At 43.1% G+C, this 17,670-nt stretch overlaps 1 protein-coding gene across 3 annotated transcripts in view; it reads left to right on the forward strand.

Moving 5' to 3' along the window:
• The first annotated feature begins 6,370 nt into the window (after nt 1-6,370).
• The window catches only part of TROAP (trophinin associated protein), a 41,153-nt gene continuing 29,853 nt past the window's right edge, over nt 6,371-17,670 (forward strand). For all 3 annotated transcript variants that reach the window (XR_016313060.1, XM_089679611.1, XM_089679606.1), the window contains exons 1-3: nt 6,371-6,526; nt 11,407-11,742; nt 14,593-14,806. Coding sequence is in view for 2 of the 3 variants with exons in the window: in XM_089679611.1 (XP_089535737.1) it covers nt 11,491-11,742; nt 14,593-14,806 (466 nt within the window). In the remaining variant the exon portion in view is untranslated. The remainder of the gene's footprint in view (nt 6,527-11,406; nt 11,743-14,592; nt 14,807-17,670) is intronic.

Consider the following 17,670-nt stretch of genomic DNA (forward strand, 5'->3'; position numbering starts at 1 on the left):
CTTCATTGTCTGCCTTTGCCAAAGAATGTTCTGCATCCAACCCATTTCCAGATGGATTTGATGTCTGGTCTCTAAATGAGCGCTGTGGCTCCTTCTGTGAACCCTTATGTCAGATGATTAAAGGATAAGTTCACCTTTCCTAACATGTTACATCTTACACCCATATTTAGGGTGTAACATGTAACATGTTACATTCAGTGACTGCTCTGGGCTTCAGAAAAATGACAGCCTGCAGCAAGAAGAAATAAGAGCAAAGCTGGAGGCAATTTATAGCACACACTAATTTTGATAGCATAATTAATAATGTGGAATGTATGTTCATTTGTTAAAGAATATTAATATTAAAGTTCCACTTTAAAGATAAACAGCAAGCACAAAGTGAAATTTCCAGGCAAGATTGATCGCCGAAATAGTGAGTGGAAGATATGCTGCACTTATACAGGATAAAATCATTAACTAATATATGCTATCTTCACACTGATGTTTAAAATTGTATAGTGTAAATGTAGCGCCCTCCTAGTCAGCTAAGGGGAGCTAGAAAGTGTGGTCAGCGCTCAGAGGTTCTGCAGACCAGCCCTCTGGAATTTTCCCCTGCTCTTTGGAGAAAGATCTAGAAGCAGTGGGTGGAACTGAGGAGTAGCTGATCTGCACTTTTGAGGGATCCTGGTCAATCTCCCAACAGGAGGCTTGGCAAGGGGCCAGGATAACTCTTAAAAGTGACAAAGCCTGCCCAGCAGCAGGAGAGTTGGAGGAGAGTCCAGTTGGAAGAGGAGGATGTGCGGTGGAAGAGCAAGAGCCTGGGAGGGGGCTTAGTTGGGAGAAGAGCTCACCTCCAGGCAGGAGGCTGTGAAGGCTGAAAGTTTGGAACTTCACCGGCCCCCTGCGAGAGGATCACCTGTGTGGCAGGGAAGGCAGCATCCCAGGTAGAAGGCTTGCTAGCAGTCACCTATCCACCAGCAACACAGGAGAAAAACTCAGTTAGTAGACCGCACCTTCCTGTCCAGATAAAGGAAGGAGGCACCCTAGTGGAAAACTGGTTTAGCCTGCCACCCAGGATTGTTTCACCATTTTACGTGGCAAATACTGGATCCCCTGTCCAGCGATTCCTCCAGGCAGCTGGATAGAGGAGTATCTGGGGTCTGGGGTGGTACTACAGGAGACGCTGGCTAGCTCTCCAAAAGAGACTGTTTGCTGTAACCAGTTGTACATAGTTCAGGAAGTTGTCCTCAGTTTCTCAGTACCCTTGGGCATCCCGTACATCCCTTACCCCATCCAATTTCTACATTCCCTAATAAAACTTTAAAACAAGCTCAAGGACTGGCCACTGACCCCTGGGTGTGATGTGAAAATGCGTGTTGCCTGCCTGTACAGGACTATAGGGGGACCCAAAACTTCAGAAACTCCTAAGGGGGTAGTGCTACATAAATAATAACCTACTAACACAATTTGGTGTAATCCAACTTCAAAAAAAGTGTATAGATAAATAACACAAATGCTACTAATAATAAAGCAAAATTTAAATCCACAGTGTAAGGTGGTCAGTTTCTGAACATGATGAACAACCTTGTGACAATCCCATCTCATGAGTGTTCACAAAACAGAGCTACCATATAAAATAAATATAACAATGTCCAAAAAATGTTAATCTCTTTGACCCTCTTTTAATGATGCCACCAATCCATATACAGTGGGGCAAAAAAGTATTTAGTCAGCCACCAATTGTGCAAGTTCACCCACTTAAAAAGATGAGAGAGGCCTGTAATTGGCATCATAGTTAGACCTCAACTATGAGAGACAAAATGAGAAAAAAAATCCAGACAATCACATTAGCTGATTTGGAAAGAATTTATTTGCAAATTATGGTGGAAAATAAGTATTTGGTCAATATGAAAAGTTCATCTCAATACTTTGTTATATATCCTTTGTTGGCAATGACAGAGGTCAAACGTTTCCTGTAAGTCTTCACAAGTTTGGCACACACTGTTACTGGTATGTTGGCCCATTCCTCCATGCAGATCTCCTCTAGAGCAGTGATGTTTTGGGGCTGTCGCTGGGCACACAAACTTTCAACTCCCTCCAAAGGTTTTCTATGGGGTTGAAATCTGGAGACTGGCTAGGCCACTCCAGGACCTTGAAATGCTTCTTACGAAGCCACTCCTTCGTTGCCCGGGCGGTATGTTTGGGATCGTTGTCATGTTGGAAGACCCAGCCACGATTCATCTTCAATGCTCTTTCTGATGGAAGGAGGTTTGCACTCAAAATCTCACGATACATGGCCCCATTCATTCTGTCCTGTACATGGATCAGTCGTCCTGGTCCCTTTGCAGAGAAACAGCCCCAAAGCATGATGTTGCCACCCCCATGCTTCACAGTAGGTATGGTGTTCTTTGGATGCAACTCAGCATTCTCTCTCCTCCAAACACGATGAGTTGTGTTTCTACCAAACAGTTCTATTTTGGTTTCATCTGACCATATGACATTCTCCCAATCTTCTTCTGGATCATCCAAATGCTCTCTAGCAAACTTCAGATGGGCCTGGACATATACTGGCTTAAGCAGGGGGACATGTCTGGCACTGCAGGATCTGAGTCCCTGGTGGCATAGTGTGTTACTGATGGTAGCCTTTGTTACGTTGGTCCCAGATCTCTGCAGGTCATTCACTAAGTCCCCCCGTGTGGTCCTGGGATTTTTGCTCACCGTTCATGTGATCATTTTGACCCCACGGGGTGAGATCTTGCGTGGAGCCCCAGATCGAGGGAGATTATCAGTGGTCTTGTATGTCTTCCATTTTCTAATTATTGCTCCCACAGTTGATTTGTTCACACCAAGCTGCTTTCCTATTGCAGATTCAGTCTTCCCAGCCTGGTGCAGGTCTACAATTTTGTTTCTGGTGTCCTTCAACAGCTCTTTGGTCTTCACCATAGTAGAGTTTGGAGTGTGACTGTTTGAGGTTGTGGACAGGTGTCTTTTATACTGATAACAAGTTCAAACAGGTGCCATTGATACAGGTAATGAGTGCAGGACAGAGGAGCCTCTTAAAGAAGAAGGTACAGGTCTGTGAGAGCCATAAATCTTGCTTGTTTGTAGGTGACCAAATACTTATTTTCCACCATAATTTGCAAATAAATTCTTTCCAAATCAGCCAATGTGTTTGTCTGGATTTTTTTTCTCATTTTGTCTCTCATAGTTGAGGTCTACCTATGATACCAATTACAGGCCTCTCTCATCTTTTTAAGTGGGAGAACTTGCTCAATTGGTGGCTGACTACTTTTTTGACCCACTGTAGGCATTCTCTCTGCTTGTTGTGTTGACCCTTAAAGTGGAGCTCCACCAAAAAGGGAAAGTTACGCTTTAAGCCCTTGTCTCCCGCTCCCTGTTAAGGATTGGCACCTTTGGGGAGCAGGGGGGGAGCGGGTACCCGAATTTGACAGGTACCCGCTCCCACTTTCGCTGAAATCGCCTAAGGTGATCAGAAGTGGAAGTTGTCCTCCCTCCCCATGGTCTTCTGGGACACGTGACAGGTCCCAGAAGACTAAGGGGCCATTCACAAAGCACAGTGCTTGTCACGCATGCACAGTGGGCACCCGGCTGTAAAGCCACAAGCTTTAGGAGAGAAGACGGCTGGTGAAACCAGTAGTGGTGAGGACACCTCTGGACCCCGGGACAGGTAAGTGTCTGTATTTTAAAAGTCAGCAGCTACAATTTTTGTAGCTGCTTTTATTTTTTTTTTAAATCAACTGGAACTCCGTTTTAAGTAAAACAAAGAAATTAAAGCGGAATTATACTCACCTTGAATCCAGCGATGTGCTATCTCCGGAATTCCCCGCTGGCCGCCGACATCTTTGGGCGGCTGACTTCTGGGTCTCGAGTGCTGAATGCTGTCATTGGCTAAGCGGAAATGACATCACTCTCACGCATGCGTGGGAGTTCCAGCAGATTCTGTGAAGTGAGTTGTGCTTGCACAACTTACTGTACAGGGATGGACAGGAAGGTAACCTCACAAGTGCTTTTTGACCTTTATTTTACCTGTATATTGGCTTTTCAAAATAACAAATACAGTAATCTAGAAGTTGGAAAAAATATTTAGTGCACCATGACACATTTTCGTAGTAAAATAGAACTTTTTGTATGAAGATATAGACATCGGACCAAAAGAAGGGACAACTAAGGCTGCACAAGGGACAGAAGGATCTGGACTCAAAAGAGGGACAGTTGGGAGGTACAGGAGGAGGTGTTTGTAGTCCAAATCAGGAGAGCAGCCTAAGCTGACAACACTGCTCCTCCATGAGAGAAGCATAATGAGTGAGAGTTGTCACCCTATGACAGGAAGGTTGTTTAAGGTTACCACCTCATCCCTTTAACATCTTCCTGCCTGGCCTATAGCAGATTGACGGCCCGGCGAGACACTCCTCGTTGTGACTGCGCGTCATATGACGTCCTATCAAAACGAGCCGCACACGCAGCCGTGGGGCCATGCAACGGCGCAATTTGTCACCGCCTGTGTCCCGTGGCCACAGCCGATGACATATCACTGCACTGGCCCATTGCCAGTGTCATGTGAGCGCTGTGACCAATTCCAGTATATATACCGCCATTTATAAACGTAAACCAATTCATTGACATGTATTGGGATTTTTTTTTTTTTAGCAAAGACGTAGCAGGATACATTTTGGCCTAAATTTATGACAAAATTTGATTTTTTAGATTTTTCACTGGACATGTTTAATAGCAAAAAGTCAAAAATATAGTTCTTTTTTCAAAATTGTCGGTCTTTTTTTGTTTATAGCGCAAAAAATAAAAAATGCACAGGCAATCAAAGACCACCGAAAGCTCCATTTGTGGGAAAAAAAGGCTGTAAATTTAATTTGGGTGCAGCATTGCATGACCGCACAATTGTCAGTTAAAGTAACACAGCGCTATATTGCACAAAAATGGCCTGGTAAGGAAGGGGGGTAAATCCTCTGGAGGGCAAGTGATTAACCTCACTTAGCCTTATCTACATTAAATTGGCCTCAGAACCTGTGCAATACATATGTGTTCAGTTTTAAAGGGATGAGGTGGCAACCCTAAAGCAGGCCATCCATGGGTCGAATTCTGAACGATTTTTCGATCGAAAATCGAAAACATAGTTCGTTCTGTAACCCGATGGTGCCACCAATGATTTCAAAAATCGGTAGTTTTTCACGAATTTTCCAGCATGCCCGATACACAAAATGGGGAGGAACCACGAAAATCAGCCAGTGCCATTGCCCCACTAACAGAGCAAAAATCGGCCGATTATTCTTAGTCTGATTTTCGAATGAAAAATCGTTTGAAAATCGACCCATGTACGGTCGGCCTAATGCCCTGTACACACGATAAGAAAATCGTACAAAAAATTTCACGGAACCACTGAATGAATGATTTTCTCTTCGTTGATGAGCAGGATGTTTTAATGAAATGAATGAAAAAATCTGGTTGAACAAGTGAAAAATGTTGTTTCGCATATGAACGACTGATTTTCTATGCGGTGGTATGACGGTCGTACGAAAAAATCTATCAAGCGCTATCATGCATGAGCGGAAACAGAAGATGACCCGGACGTTTATGTCCAAGGAATCTTTGTAAATACGAACGAAAAATCCAAATGTTAGGAAATAATGAAACCAGAATTCTGCATATTATATTTTATGTATCACTATTTATGTATATAGATAATGTAATAAACTATATTATACTCATTGCTGGTAATTGTTGTGTATATCGCTCATTCTCTCCGGAAGGGCGAGGCTACAAGGTCACACACACTGCATCACTTCCACTTCTATGGAAGACGTCAACACTACATATTGCCCGACAAACGATTTTTCAGATTGGTTAATGTGGGCCACGATTTCAAACAACGAACACCTCTTGGTCGTCGGATGACCGATCGGTCAATTTTCTAATCGTGTATTCCCACCTTTATTTTGTTACTGGCATAATCATCAGGAGAAAACAATTGCCTCAAAACAGGAAAACAAATGCAGCCTCTACATCTAGAAACTGCCAAGCTGCATCTTTTAAAATCCTTTTTTAATATACAGAGAAATCTTGTTTCACAGATATTCCTCCACAACCGAACGTTGCCCTACCTATAAACTACAATCATGGCGTCTCGGGCTTCAAGAATCCCACTGAGCATGTAGCCTAAATCGATAAAACACTTCCTGTGTGATTCTCTCGAAGCACGCCCCTAACGGTTTCCAGGGTAATGAAATCCTTTTATTCCAGTGCCCAATCAAACGTAAGGCATATGTTGAAAACCCGCCCACCTGATTTGGTCACGACTTTTTCGGTTACCGCATTGGTTAGCTGGGCTGTGTCGCGTTTAGTTTAGTCTAGTCCAGTTAGCCAATCAGAGGGCGCTGCTTTTTACGAACTACGAAAGTTGTGTAGGGGCTGTGTTGTCAGCTGAGCGCTGGGACTTGTCGGGGCCGAGACCGGTGCTGGGCCCGGAGCAGAGCCTAGCTCCATGTACCGAGGAGCGGGGCGGACGGTCTGCTGTGTATGTATTCCTTGTGCGTGTGTAGAGCCAGCATAGGCTTCTGTAATGGGAGGGTGTAGTATTGAAGTGCACAGGAACCTTGCCAAGGAAGTCTGCCTCCCCATTCACCGAGCTCTTTTTTTATGTGGGCCCTGTTCTGGTTTCTGTAATGGGATGGTGTTGTATTGAAGTGTATGGGAACCTTGTCCGGGAAGTCTGCCTCCCCCTTCACCGAGCTCTTTTTTTATGTGGGCCCTATTCTCCTTCTATCATCATCTTGTTCACACTATAGAAACCTGCTCCAGATGTGTTCTGGATGTGTTTCCACATGTTTTTATGCGTTCAAATTCATATTTTCCCCTCTCTTTTTCTTCAATTGAGACTAGGTTCACATCAGTGCGGGTGGTGCTGCTGCGGGTCCGCACGCAAATCCATGCAGTTTTGCGTGCAGACCCGCACCAGAGGGAAGTGCAGACCCGCGGGCGGGTGCCATTAGTTCTAATGGAACGCCGCCCACACTGGAAACCGCAACCCTACTGGGGACTGAGGTTCCCATGTGGGCTGCGTATTCGGAAGAAGTGCAGGGACTTAATCTCTGCGGGGCACAGGAGTCCATTCAAATGAACGCACGCAAAACGCAGCCCGCACGGCCGTATATATGTGAACTGGGGCTCAAATAGAGACGTGCATTTTACGGCGTTCCAGTACAGTTCTGTGCAGGAAACATGCAGCCTGTTGTACTTTTTTTTTTTTTTTTTTTTTGCGTCCGGAATGCACTGGAACTGCAAGCACTGATGTGAACTATGACATTGACAACCATATAATCTACTTTCTGTGCGTTTTGGATGCAGAAAAAAAGCATGCTGAAACACATGTAGTGTGAAGTGGCCCTTAGGGCTAGATCACACTGTATTCCCTTGCAGGTCACACCACAAAATTTCACTGCAGATTTGTTTTGGATGCATTTCTGCATGCGTGTGGTTGTGTTTTTAATGCGTTCCATATGCTTTCTTTGCAGGTTTTTTTTTTTTCACTGTAGTGCAGACTGGTGCGTTTTGATGCCCTTTGCCGTGTAACTGAAAAGCACTGGAACACACTGCAGTGGTGTGAACTATTGCCATTGGATCCCATATAACCTACTTTCTATGCGTTTTTTTTTTTTTGATGCAGGAACAAAAAGTAGTACACATGGTGCATATCCCATTTTAATGTGTTTTCAATGCATTGTGTTACAATCTGATGCAGTGGCTATGCGATTTAGATGGGTGTTTCATCCCTGGTCACCCTAGAAAAAATGAATGCCCCGGGACCGCACTGTGGTCAGTTTTGATATGTTCCCATAGACTTCAATGGAAAATGCTTTTTTGAATCCGGCCACCATAGATGCAGCATGCGGGACTTTTTAAAACGCAACTCGCCTGCAGTACAGTGATGCAAAGTGCTGGTTCACACTGATGCGTTTTGGGAAACAGCATGTGATTCGGACAGGAATCGCACTATATTGCAGTTCAAATCACAGGCGATTCTTTGCAGTATGATTTGAGCCCATTCATTTTGTATTATTATTATACAGGATTTATATTGCTCTAACAGTTTGCGCAGCTCTTTACAAAATGAAGGTAGACATTACAGTTACAATACAATTTGGTACAAGAGGAAACAGAGGGACCTGCTCATTAGAGCTTACAATCTAGGAGGAAGGGTTGAGTGATACAAAAGGTAATAGCTGTGGGGGGGATGAGCTGATGGAGGAAATGACGGTTTACTAGGTAGAAGCAGGATAAAACATTGAATATGCAGCGCTAGATGTTATATGAAACCATGATTAATTTATAATAAAACGAGATTAATATAGTCCCAGATAAGGAGTCCTCCAAAAACAAAATTAGTATATATCAGAAATGCTCCATAAGGTGATCAAGAAGTCCACCAAGTAGCCAAACTGGTCAGGTGAGAAAATGGCAAATTCCTTGTAGTAATGGTTTTATAATGTGCTTACCAGAACTACATACAAACTACGCGTTGTATGTATATAATCTGTAGAAAACATCAGGGTCTGGTCACCGGTATGATGTCATCAGAACGCCTTGGCGGACTCTCAGAGATGATATTTAGTCACGCTCCCGGTCCACCTCAGGACTCGCCAATGGGTCCACCGTCGCTCAGACACTAGATGTCGATCCACCTTAAGGAGGCTCGTGTAATAACAAGCCAGGGAAGCAAGATGGTGATAGGGATCTTATCTGTCAGCTGCATGTTTCCATGACATAGCCTGAGCAGCTTCCTGGAACGTTATAATGCAGTTTTCCAATAGTAAAGATGGCCGCTCTGCCACTTCCGGTTTGCGCGGTTATGTCAGACGCCACGTCCTCTGACTCGTTTTGTCACTTCCGGACTTCTTCTGAAGGGGTCACCCCTTAAATTTATTTATGGCCTTGTGAAGTCTCTTGGTAAGATTGCTTTATCTTACGTAGCAGTTCCTGAGCAACTAATGGCAAGGATACCTCCATTCTCTAGACAATGGGCTCAACTGATCATAGTTTAAACAAACCAAGATGGCTCCACATTCCTGGTCCCAGGAACACTCTGCGATCTCCTCCTCCCACTGCACACCGGTCATGTCATATGCAGGATAGGCTTCTTTAAAAAGAGGGGTTTTCAGGGATCGTCTAACGGTGGATAGATTAGGAGATAGCCGGACATATTGGGGTAGGGAGTTCCATAGGATGCGAGACGCTCGGGAGAAGTCCTAGAGGCGAGCATGGGAGGAGGTGACACATGAAGTAGAGAGCAGAAGGTCTTGGGAGGATTGAAGAGAGCGGTTTGGTTGATATTTTGAGACCAGGTTGGTGTAGCTGGGGCAGAGTTGTGGATGGCTCTGTAAGTTGCTTTAGTATTTTGAATTTTATTCGTTGGGCGAGTGGAAGCCAGTGAAGGGATTGGCAGAGAGGGGTAGCAGACACTGAACGGTTGGTAAGGTGGATGAGCCTGGCAGCAGTATTCATGATGGAGGGGGATAGCCTATGTAAAGGTAAAACAGTTTTCCTCCCTGTCAGCTCGTGCAAACTGCTTTGGATGGCTGTGTTTTTGACAAGTCCTTTATTAAAAAGTCCTTTAATTAAAAAAAAAAAAATGCCTCATCATTCGTGTCAGTGGGGGGAAGAGTGCCCCATCATTAGTGTCAGTGGGAGGAATGGTGCCCCATCATTGGTGTCAGTGGGAAGAATGGTGCCCCATCATTGGTGTCAGTGGGAGGAATAGTGCCCCATCATTGGTGTCAGTGGGAGGAATAGTGCCCCATCATTGGTGTCAGTGGGAGGAATAGTGCCCCATCATTGGTGTCAGTGGGAGGAATAGTGCCCCATCATTGGTGTCAGTGGGAGGAATAGTGCCCCATCATTGGTGTCAGTGGGAGGAATAGTGCCCCATCATTGGTGTCAGTGGGAGGAATAGTGCCCCATCATTGGTGTCAGTGGGAGGAATAGTGCCCCATCATTGGTGTCAGTGGGAGGAATAGTGCCCCATCATTGGTGTCAGTGGGAGGAATAGTGCCCCATCATTGGTGTCAGTGGGAGGAATAGTGCCTCATTATTGGTGTCAGTGGGAGGAATAGTGCCCCATCATTGGTGTCAGTGGGAGGAATAGTGCCCCATCATTGGTGTCAGTGGGAGGAATAGTGCCCCATCATTGGTGTCAGTGGGAGGAAAATTGTCCCATCATTGGTGTCAGTGGAAGGAATCGTGCCCCATCATTGGTGTCAGTGGAAGGAATCGTGCCCCATCATTGGTGTCGGTGGAAGGAATCGTGCCCCATCATTGGTGTCAGTGGGAGGAATAGTGCCTTATCATTGATGTCAGTGGAAGGAATAATGTCCCTTTACTGGTGTCAGTGGAAGAAATGGTGTTCTCTTGTTGGTGTCAGTGGCAGAAAATATGCCCCACTGTTGCTGATGGTGGGGGGAATAATGCCCCAAGGGCCGGATAAAAGAAAGCAAAGGGCCGCAGTTTGGAGACCACTGCACTAGGCTAAACACTGCTTAATGCCGGCAAAAAACGCTAAAACATTAGGTGAGAAAATCTCTGCAAACTAAGGGAATTCCTTGAGCACCTCCAGGTCACCAGAATTAGTGGCCCCCATTGGAATATTTCCCCTCTGTTTACTGTTCTGGGGACAACCCAAAATTTAGGGTTTCTTTTATTTTCACTTTCAATGATAATTGTAAAGAGGGTAAATCTTAACGGGGGCACAGACAGCAATAAAAATGGTATGGTAATGTTATGTAATTTTATAGTATTTTGCTGTTTGTCATTCTCCTAATTCTTCATCTAATGCCAAAGTATTTTCCTGTGTACATTACGGGACTCGGTCATGCGTCGGTACATGTGAGACCCCAAGTTGCATGAGATGTGAAATCCCATGTTGGTTAATGAGAGCTGTCTTAATTGGCACTACTGAAGTTGCTCTGACTTTAACAAAGGTTTCTGTACTACTTCAAGGTGACTTCTATCCGACTTGTGCCCATATTCTTTAATAGAAGTCACCTCCAAGTTGGATCCTTATCCGATGTGATTTGGATCCAACATTACAGGAAGATTACCCAGACAAAGTCGCATGGCATGATAATCGTGCATCAAGTCGCATTAAAGTCATACTCGCATCGCAGCAAATTGCCAGGAAGTCACCTGGCAAAGTCACTCTAAGTTTCCTGACTTTCAGGTCGCAGTAGTGTAAGTGGAGCCTAAGAGATGCCTGCAAATGTTTATTTCTGTTGACAACCATATGCTGTTGCTGTTATCATTTCTGAAAAGTGTAAAGAGGATATTTAGAGTAATATATATATATATATATATATATATATATATATATATATATATATATATATACTTTTTATTTTCTTACAGGTCTTGTTCAAGTTTTCTTTTTTGATGGAGAAGGACTTTAGTGGCTGTTTCGACGTATAAGTGGGACCTACGCTTTTGTAGGAAATGCAGTCATACGGTGATGCCTCTTTGGATGTATTAAAAAAGCTCTCAGTTGCTGAAAAGAAATGCCAGTTGAAAGGAAAAGAGAATTGTTTGACGTCTTCAGCATGTCTTCAGCAAAACAAGCAAAAGCAAACCGTACAGAATGCAGAGCCACATGGCCCAAAGAAAAGCAAACTTCCAGTTCTGTCCAAAGCAAAGGCACCTCCGGATTTCCAGAAGATGCATCAGAGCTGGCAGACCCATTTTCAAAGGGTAAAATATAAGCAGATCTATAAAATGTTTTTATCCACATGCCATTAATCTGCCTGTTTAAAGTGACCCTGTCACAATAGGGTCCAAGCTAATCTAAATCCAGCCTGCAAAAAAAGATGTCCGTGTACTTTTCTAGCATCCTATGTTTTAAACCGTGGCTGTTTAGTACATCCCTAAAAACTGCGTATGTATTGGGACACTACTGGGCAGATGGCAGGGCATCTACTATGCAGGGGAGTGTATGTATAGCCAAAACTTTATTTTTCTTTTTTTTTTCTCCTAGTTTTGTATGGAGTATGGAAAGGTTAAAAGCTGTCATGTATGAGATGCCAATGAGAAGAGAGAGGATGCGGGGCCGAGCCACGGCTCTGTGTGTGAATGGACATGCAGAGCAGCAATGTGGAAGCCAGCCTGACTAATTGATTGCCCCAGAGCAAGCTGCTTGCTCTGGGGGTTCTTGGTAGCAGGGGGGCCAGGAGCATTGGTGGGAACCCGAGAAGAGAAGGATCAGGATTGCTCCGTGCAAAACCACTGCACAGAGCAGGTAAGTATGACATGTTTGTTTTTGTTTTTTTTTAGTTTCCTTTTTATATATCACTTTTAAATTCTTGTGTAGGTCAGGGAGAACAAGAAAAGAACTCTTAACCCAATCCGTGGCTCCCTCTGCACTGTGAGACTGGTTTTCACAGACTCTTCTGCCCTATACCATAGAAATTGTAGGTCCACTGATGTCATCAAGATCATTGCTGCGTCCATAGTCCTGCATTGGGCATGAGGATGCTGAGGAATAGTCCACCACTGGAGTGTGGGGAGCACTGGCAGCTTTGGTAGCAGAGTACCTGACAAGTATAACTGCTTTTTCTGCCCCCCAGACCTAAATAAGCACATAAATCTTGCAGTGTGGAGGCAGCTGCACTACAAGGGAGGATTTTTACTTTCACCTGGAGTTTGGCTTTAAATGACAGTGATTGATTCACTGCCGTCCGATGCTTGGTAAAAGTTGCATGCACTGTTTAACCGCTTGCCGACCGCACACTGTAGCTTTACTGCTACAGTGCAGACTGGCTGTGCAAAATTACATGTGGGACAACACGCCCTTCTACCCATGTTGTCATTGGCTACCTGGGGACCCAACAATAGTCAGAGCTAGTGACAGGAGAGCAACCTGTGTTGACAGCGGGGATGTGCCAGTTTTTGTAACTGTCATATGCCCTAGTAAAACTGTACGCAGTACACATAGTTTGGCTCACAGTTAACCCTTTGATTGCCCCAGATGTTAACCCTTTCCTACCCAGTGTCATTAGTACAGTGTCAGTGCATTTTAGTAGCAGAAAACATTTTTTACCCTAAATTTTATGAAGATTTATTTATTCATTTTTTATGGGATATGTTTTATAGCAAAAAGAGTGTGTGTGTTTGTGTGGCCAGTTCACACCAGATGTAGTCCAGTGCATTTTATTTTTCTGCATTAAAAATGTATGCAGTGTTTTCCATATACTGCAATGGCTCTACTTCACACCAGTGCAGTCAGTTCTGATGCAGAAAAAATTTAGAACATGCTAAATTTTTTTTTTTTTTTTGCACAGAACTGTACCGGAACACAGAAAAACGTATCAAAAACACACCGTAACGGAGTGTGGTGTGAACTGTAAGCAAAAACGCACCTGGAACACGTCCCGAGTGTGTTTTTTGTGGTGTGAACTGGTCCTTCTAGCATAAAAAAAACCCAGTGGTCAAATACCACCAAAATAAAGCTCTATTTGTGTGGGGAAAAAATCAGGAGGGCCCACCTCCCTTAGCAGACAGTCAGTAGGGTAAGGGGCTGCTCTGTGCAATACTGTTTCACAGGGTAGGTAAGTATAAACATTTTTATTTTAAGTAAAAATTAAAGAAAACAGCTTTGCAATCAAATAGGATGCACCATAGCCTTGCAGTTATTTACCAGATTGCTGTTGGGTTTTTTTTTTTTATTTTTCTAATTCTCTACATTCCCTTTTTCTGGGTACCAAAAGAAATATCCGTTTTTTTTCAGGGTATAGAGTAGACTTGCTCTACATGATGACACCTGACCAATCAGGACCCTGTGTAAGTTGATGCTTTTAACTTTCACTGGGTTTTCTTTCCATTCCCGATAACGAAGTGGGGGATGGAAAATGTTTGGAAATGAAGGAAAATATGTGTCTGGAGTTCTGCATGGGTAATGCCTGCCTTTGGGACTGTGGTTCCACCATCTTGCATGTGAGAAGCTGGCTTCCCACTGCACATGTGACGCACTGTGCTTTCGGACTGGTGCCCATGGCCTTCTGGGATGTGTGATGTGTCAGAGCAGGTATCTGTCAGGATTAAAAGAAAAAAAAAAAAGATTCGATGAGAGGGGGAAGAGGAGGATGAGCAGAACCTCCCATTTTTGTGGTCCATCATACAGTCTACATGTAAACATAATGCATGCATATTATTTTTTTAATTTTTTTGCATGCGTATTTTTGGAACTGAAGAAGGAATGAGAAGTTAGATTATAGTTCATGCAATTGAGATCTGATCTACTTGATGTGTGTGTGAGTTATATTTATATTGCTTACTTGTCTTTCATATAAGTCAGCAACTACATAACAGCTGCTGAGTCATAAGAGAGAAAAAAAAAATACTCCAATGTCATCCCTTTTTCAGTGGATCAAGCTGCTTCCTAGTTGTATAACAGCTGGGAATCACTTGGTTACAGTAAGGTACATCAGAATGTTAAGTGTTGTATATTGACAAAATATAGCCTACAATTATTTGACACTCTAAACATGAGATTCCCTGTCTCTTTTATGTCTTCCTGAGGGTATATGTTTTGTTTATTTTACACAGGGAAAAGCCGTATGCAAAAAATCTTGCACTCGCCCCCAACCTTTCAACTTTTCGCAGAAGGGAGAACGCTCTCAAGTACAAGTTACAGATGTGAGCAATTGTGGAGCATCATCCAGTGAGCAACAGTCTTGTAATTCTCCAGCAAGTCACAAAATCCGGGAACCCCTAGCAAATGTAGTTCTTAGCCAAAAAAAGGAATCCAGTGTTGTAAAGGGTATGTGGTTTATCTTTGTAATGCTCATGAGTTTACTACATTTAGGAGTATACGATGAAAAGCCAGAAACTCGTTCTCCCGACAAAAGTACTTCATTCATAAAGGGTACAGTGTGTAAATTACAGCATTTTACATGTTTCAGTAAAAAACCTTATTCATAGCCAGCTTTTACTACTTTTCATTCAAAAACTCGTAGCAATCTTGGAGACAAGTAGCCAGCTAGATTTCTTACTAACACTACTAGTAGGTGTCTGTACCCACCTATTACCACCTAATGACATTTAGGCTATGTTCATAAAAGTTATATGTGGGCAGTAATTGATTCCCACCAAAGACGCTATGTGTATGAATTTTGTATGTTGTCCCTGTGCTTTGTGTGCACAAGTGTATTTACCTGTAATAGGAATAATTAAGTTTCTGAAAAATGCAGTGGGGGATATTTAGCAATTCTGTCACACCATAAGGCATCACTGTACAGCAGCAGTGAGGCAACTCATGCAACAAATTAATTACAAGGTCACAGCTTCAGTAATTCCTCCTCTGGCTACTCTAAAGTCACACTGACAGAATGAAACCTGACCCTGCATCTGTTTTATAGTCAAAGTCTCTCTTTGTCAATATTAAATATGTTGCAGTTGGCTTGCCTGGAAATTCAGTTGCATGGATAGCAAATATAATGTAAACTTGTTGCAGAGACTTTGCGGAGGCGCCTGATTTGCATCTGTGTTGCAAATTTGCTTCATATATGTCCCCTAGTGAGTTTAAATTGTATGTCTATTCAGGTCCGTGCGATCTTGTGAAGAAGTACCGTAATTGAGCAAAATGCATTGATGAGTTGCATATCTCAGTATACTGAAAGTGTAAAAAAAAAAACTTGAAATGAAAAAGTTAGTTCTGTGGGTGATCTATCTGCTAGTGCACTGGATGTTTACTAGCAGCTGGCAGATAGATCTCATAGCCCCCTAATGCCGACTGGTCCTTTACAATTGTAAGTGCTTGTCTTGTGATCCTCTCCTCATTCTGTGCTGAATGATGTCATTTGTCCCTAGTGTGCTCCTGCTGCCAGAACAGAGCATTGTCAATCTGACCTCATTCGTTTTTGTCTGCTTCTGAACAGCGTAGTTGGATAGCAGTGAGGGAAGGAGAGTGTGTTAATGACTACACTAGCTGAAAATCTGCAACATCTATCAAAAGCGAGACAAAGTGCCACATTCACTTTGTCCTCTGGGGACAAGGGGAACAAAATATCTTTCCCTTGAGACGCATTTAAATGCTACAGAAATGACAAGACATAAAAACATTAGGACATTAAAACTGTGCACTTATACGCTGCCATACATTGCAACTGTACAATGAGAGCCCCAAAATGTGGGGTTCTCTACTAGCTAATTGTGGCCTGGGAAATGAGGCCAGACACATGCGTAACATTAGAAATTAATATTTGGGTTCTGCAGGTTTTTATTAGTCTTGGTGCTAAGGATATTTAAATATGCCTGTGTATCTGAAGTTTAGTAGCTTTTTTGGGGAAACAGAAGTTTCTTGAGGGATTTACTTAATTGACCGCAAGCCATTTTGATGATATGAAGATAGCTTAGTTAATTCCTGGAAAACCGTAAACCTTTTATCAAAGCACTAGTCGTCTGTCCAGGGAAGACATATAAGCAGCTTGAACTTCAGATATAAGGACAATGTAAAATAACAAAATATATTGCTTCATGCAATGCTAAGACCTAGGTAAGTTGCCGGGCCCAAACACTGTCATGTGACGGAGGGAAGCAGGTCGTTAACCCTGAGTAAGCTGATGATACAGTGGTATAGGGGGGCACATTCAAAAAAGACTTGCGGCTGTCTGCTTAAGGTGATCTGCAAATTTTATATCCTGTGAAACTGAAGTGATGAAATGCTCGTAGCTTCTGATTTCTTAGACTATAGAGATCATTGGAGCCATTCTGGTCCCCAATCAGCTCTATGGTCAGCTGGCAGAACCACCGGCTGCATTCTCAGGTTCCCCCGATGGCACAGGACCGCTCGAGAAGACCGTGGAAGGCAACGGGGGTGGTAGGAAAGCATCTTCTCCCGCTGCTTGTAAAAGCAATCCTGCAGCTAATTAGCCATGAGGATTGCTTTTACATGAAAGCTGATCGCCAGCTGAAAAAAAATGATACCAGGATGATAGCTGCAGGCATTATCCTGGTATAACCACTCAAAGTCCAGTGATGTACCAGTATGTCTCTGGTCCTTGTTGGGTATATATGCAAATTTTTTTTTTTTTTTTATGCAGCCTGTGGGCTGAATGGGAAAAAAAAGAGAAGAAATCATCTCTGCCAGAAAAAGTGTGTGTGGTATGCCCACCACCCTGCATCCACCCACTACTAATGGTGGGCACACATGAAATATTCTTTCTTTGTTGTTTAGCCCGTAGGCTGAATGAAGAAGAAGAAAAAAAAAAAAAGAAAGAAGGAGCATATATGCCCAAGCATGGGGACCTGGCATATATGTGTCGGTATATATTTTGAAAAAAAGATTTTTGGCAGAGATTTCTTCATCCACATCGATTGATGTGAATAGAGGAATCTGTTAGGTTCTTCCTTTTTTTTTTTTTTTTTTTTTTTTTTTTTTTTTTCTTCTTTAAACAGATTCCTCTATTCACATCAATCGATGTGGATGAAGAAATCTCTGCCAAAAATCTTTTTTTCAAAATATATGCCGACGCATATATGCCAGGCCCCCATGCTTGGGCACTAATGCTCCTTCTTTCTTTTTTTTTTCTTTTTTTCTTTTTAAATTGCAGATGAAAAAGCTCATGTAACAGTGCTGCACACACTTACATATATTCTGAGAGCAAGACCCTGTTGCTGTCAGAA

This window comes from Staurois parvus, unplaced genomic scaffold, assembly GCF_062004578.1.
Source record: "Staurois parvus isolate SC_StPar_1 unplaced genomic scaffold, SC_StPar_1.0 ptg000017l, whole genome shotgun sequence".
Lineage (NCBI taxonomy): Eukaryota > Metazoa > Chordata > Amphibia > Anura > Ranidae > Staurois > Staurois parvus.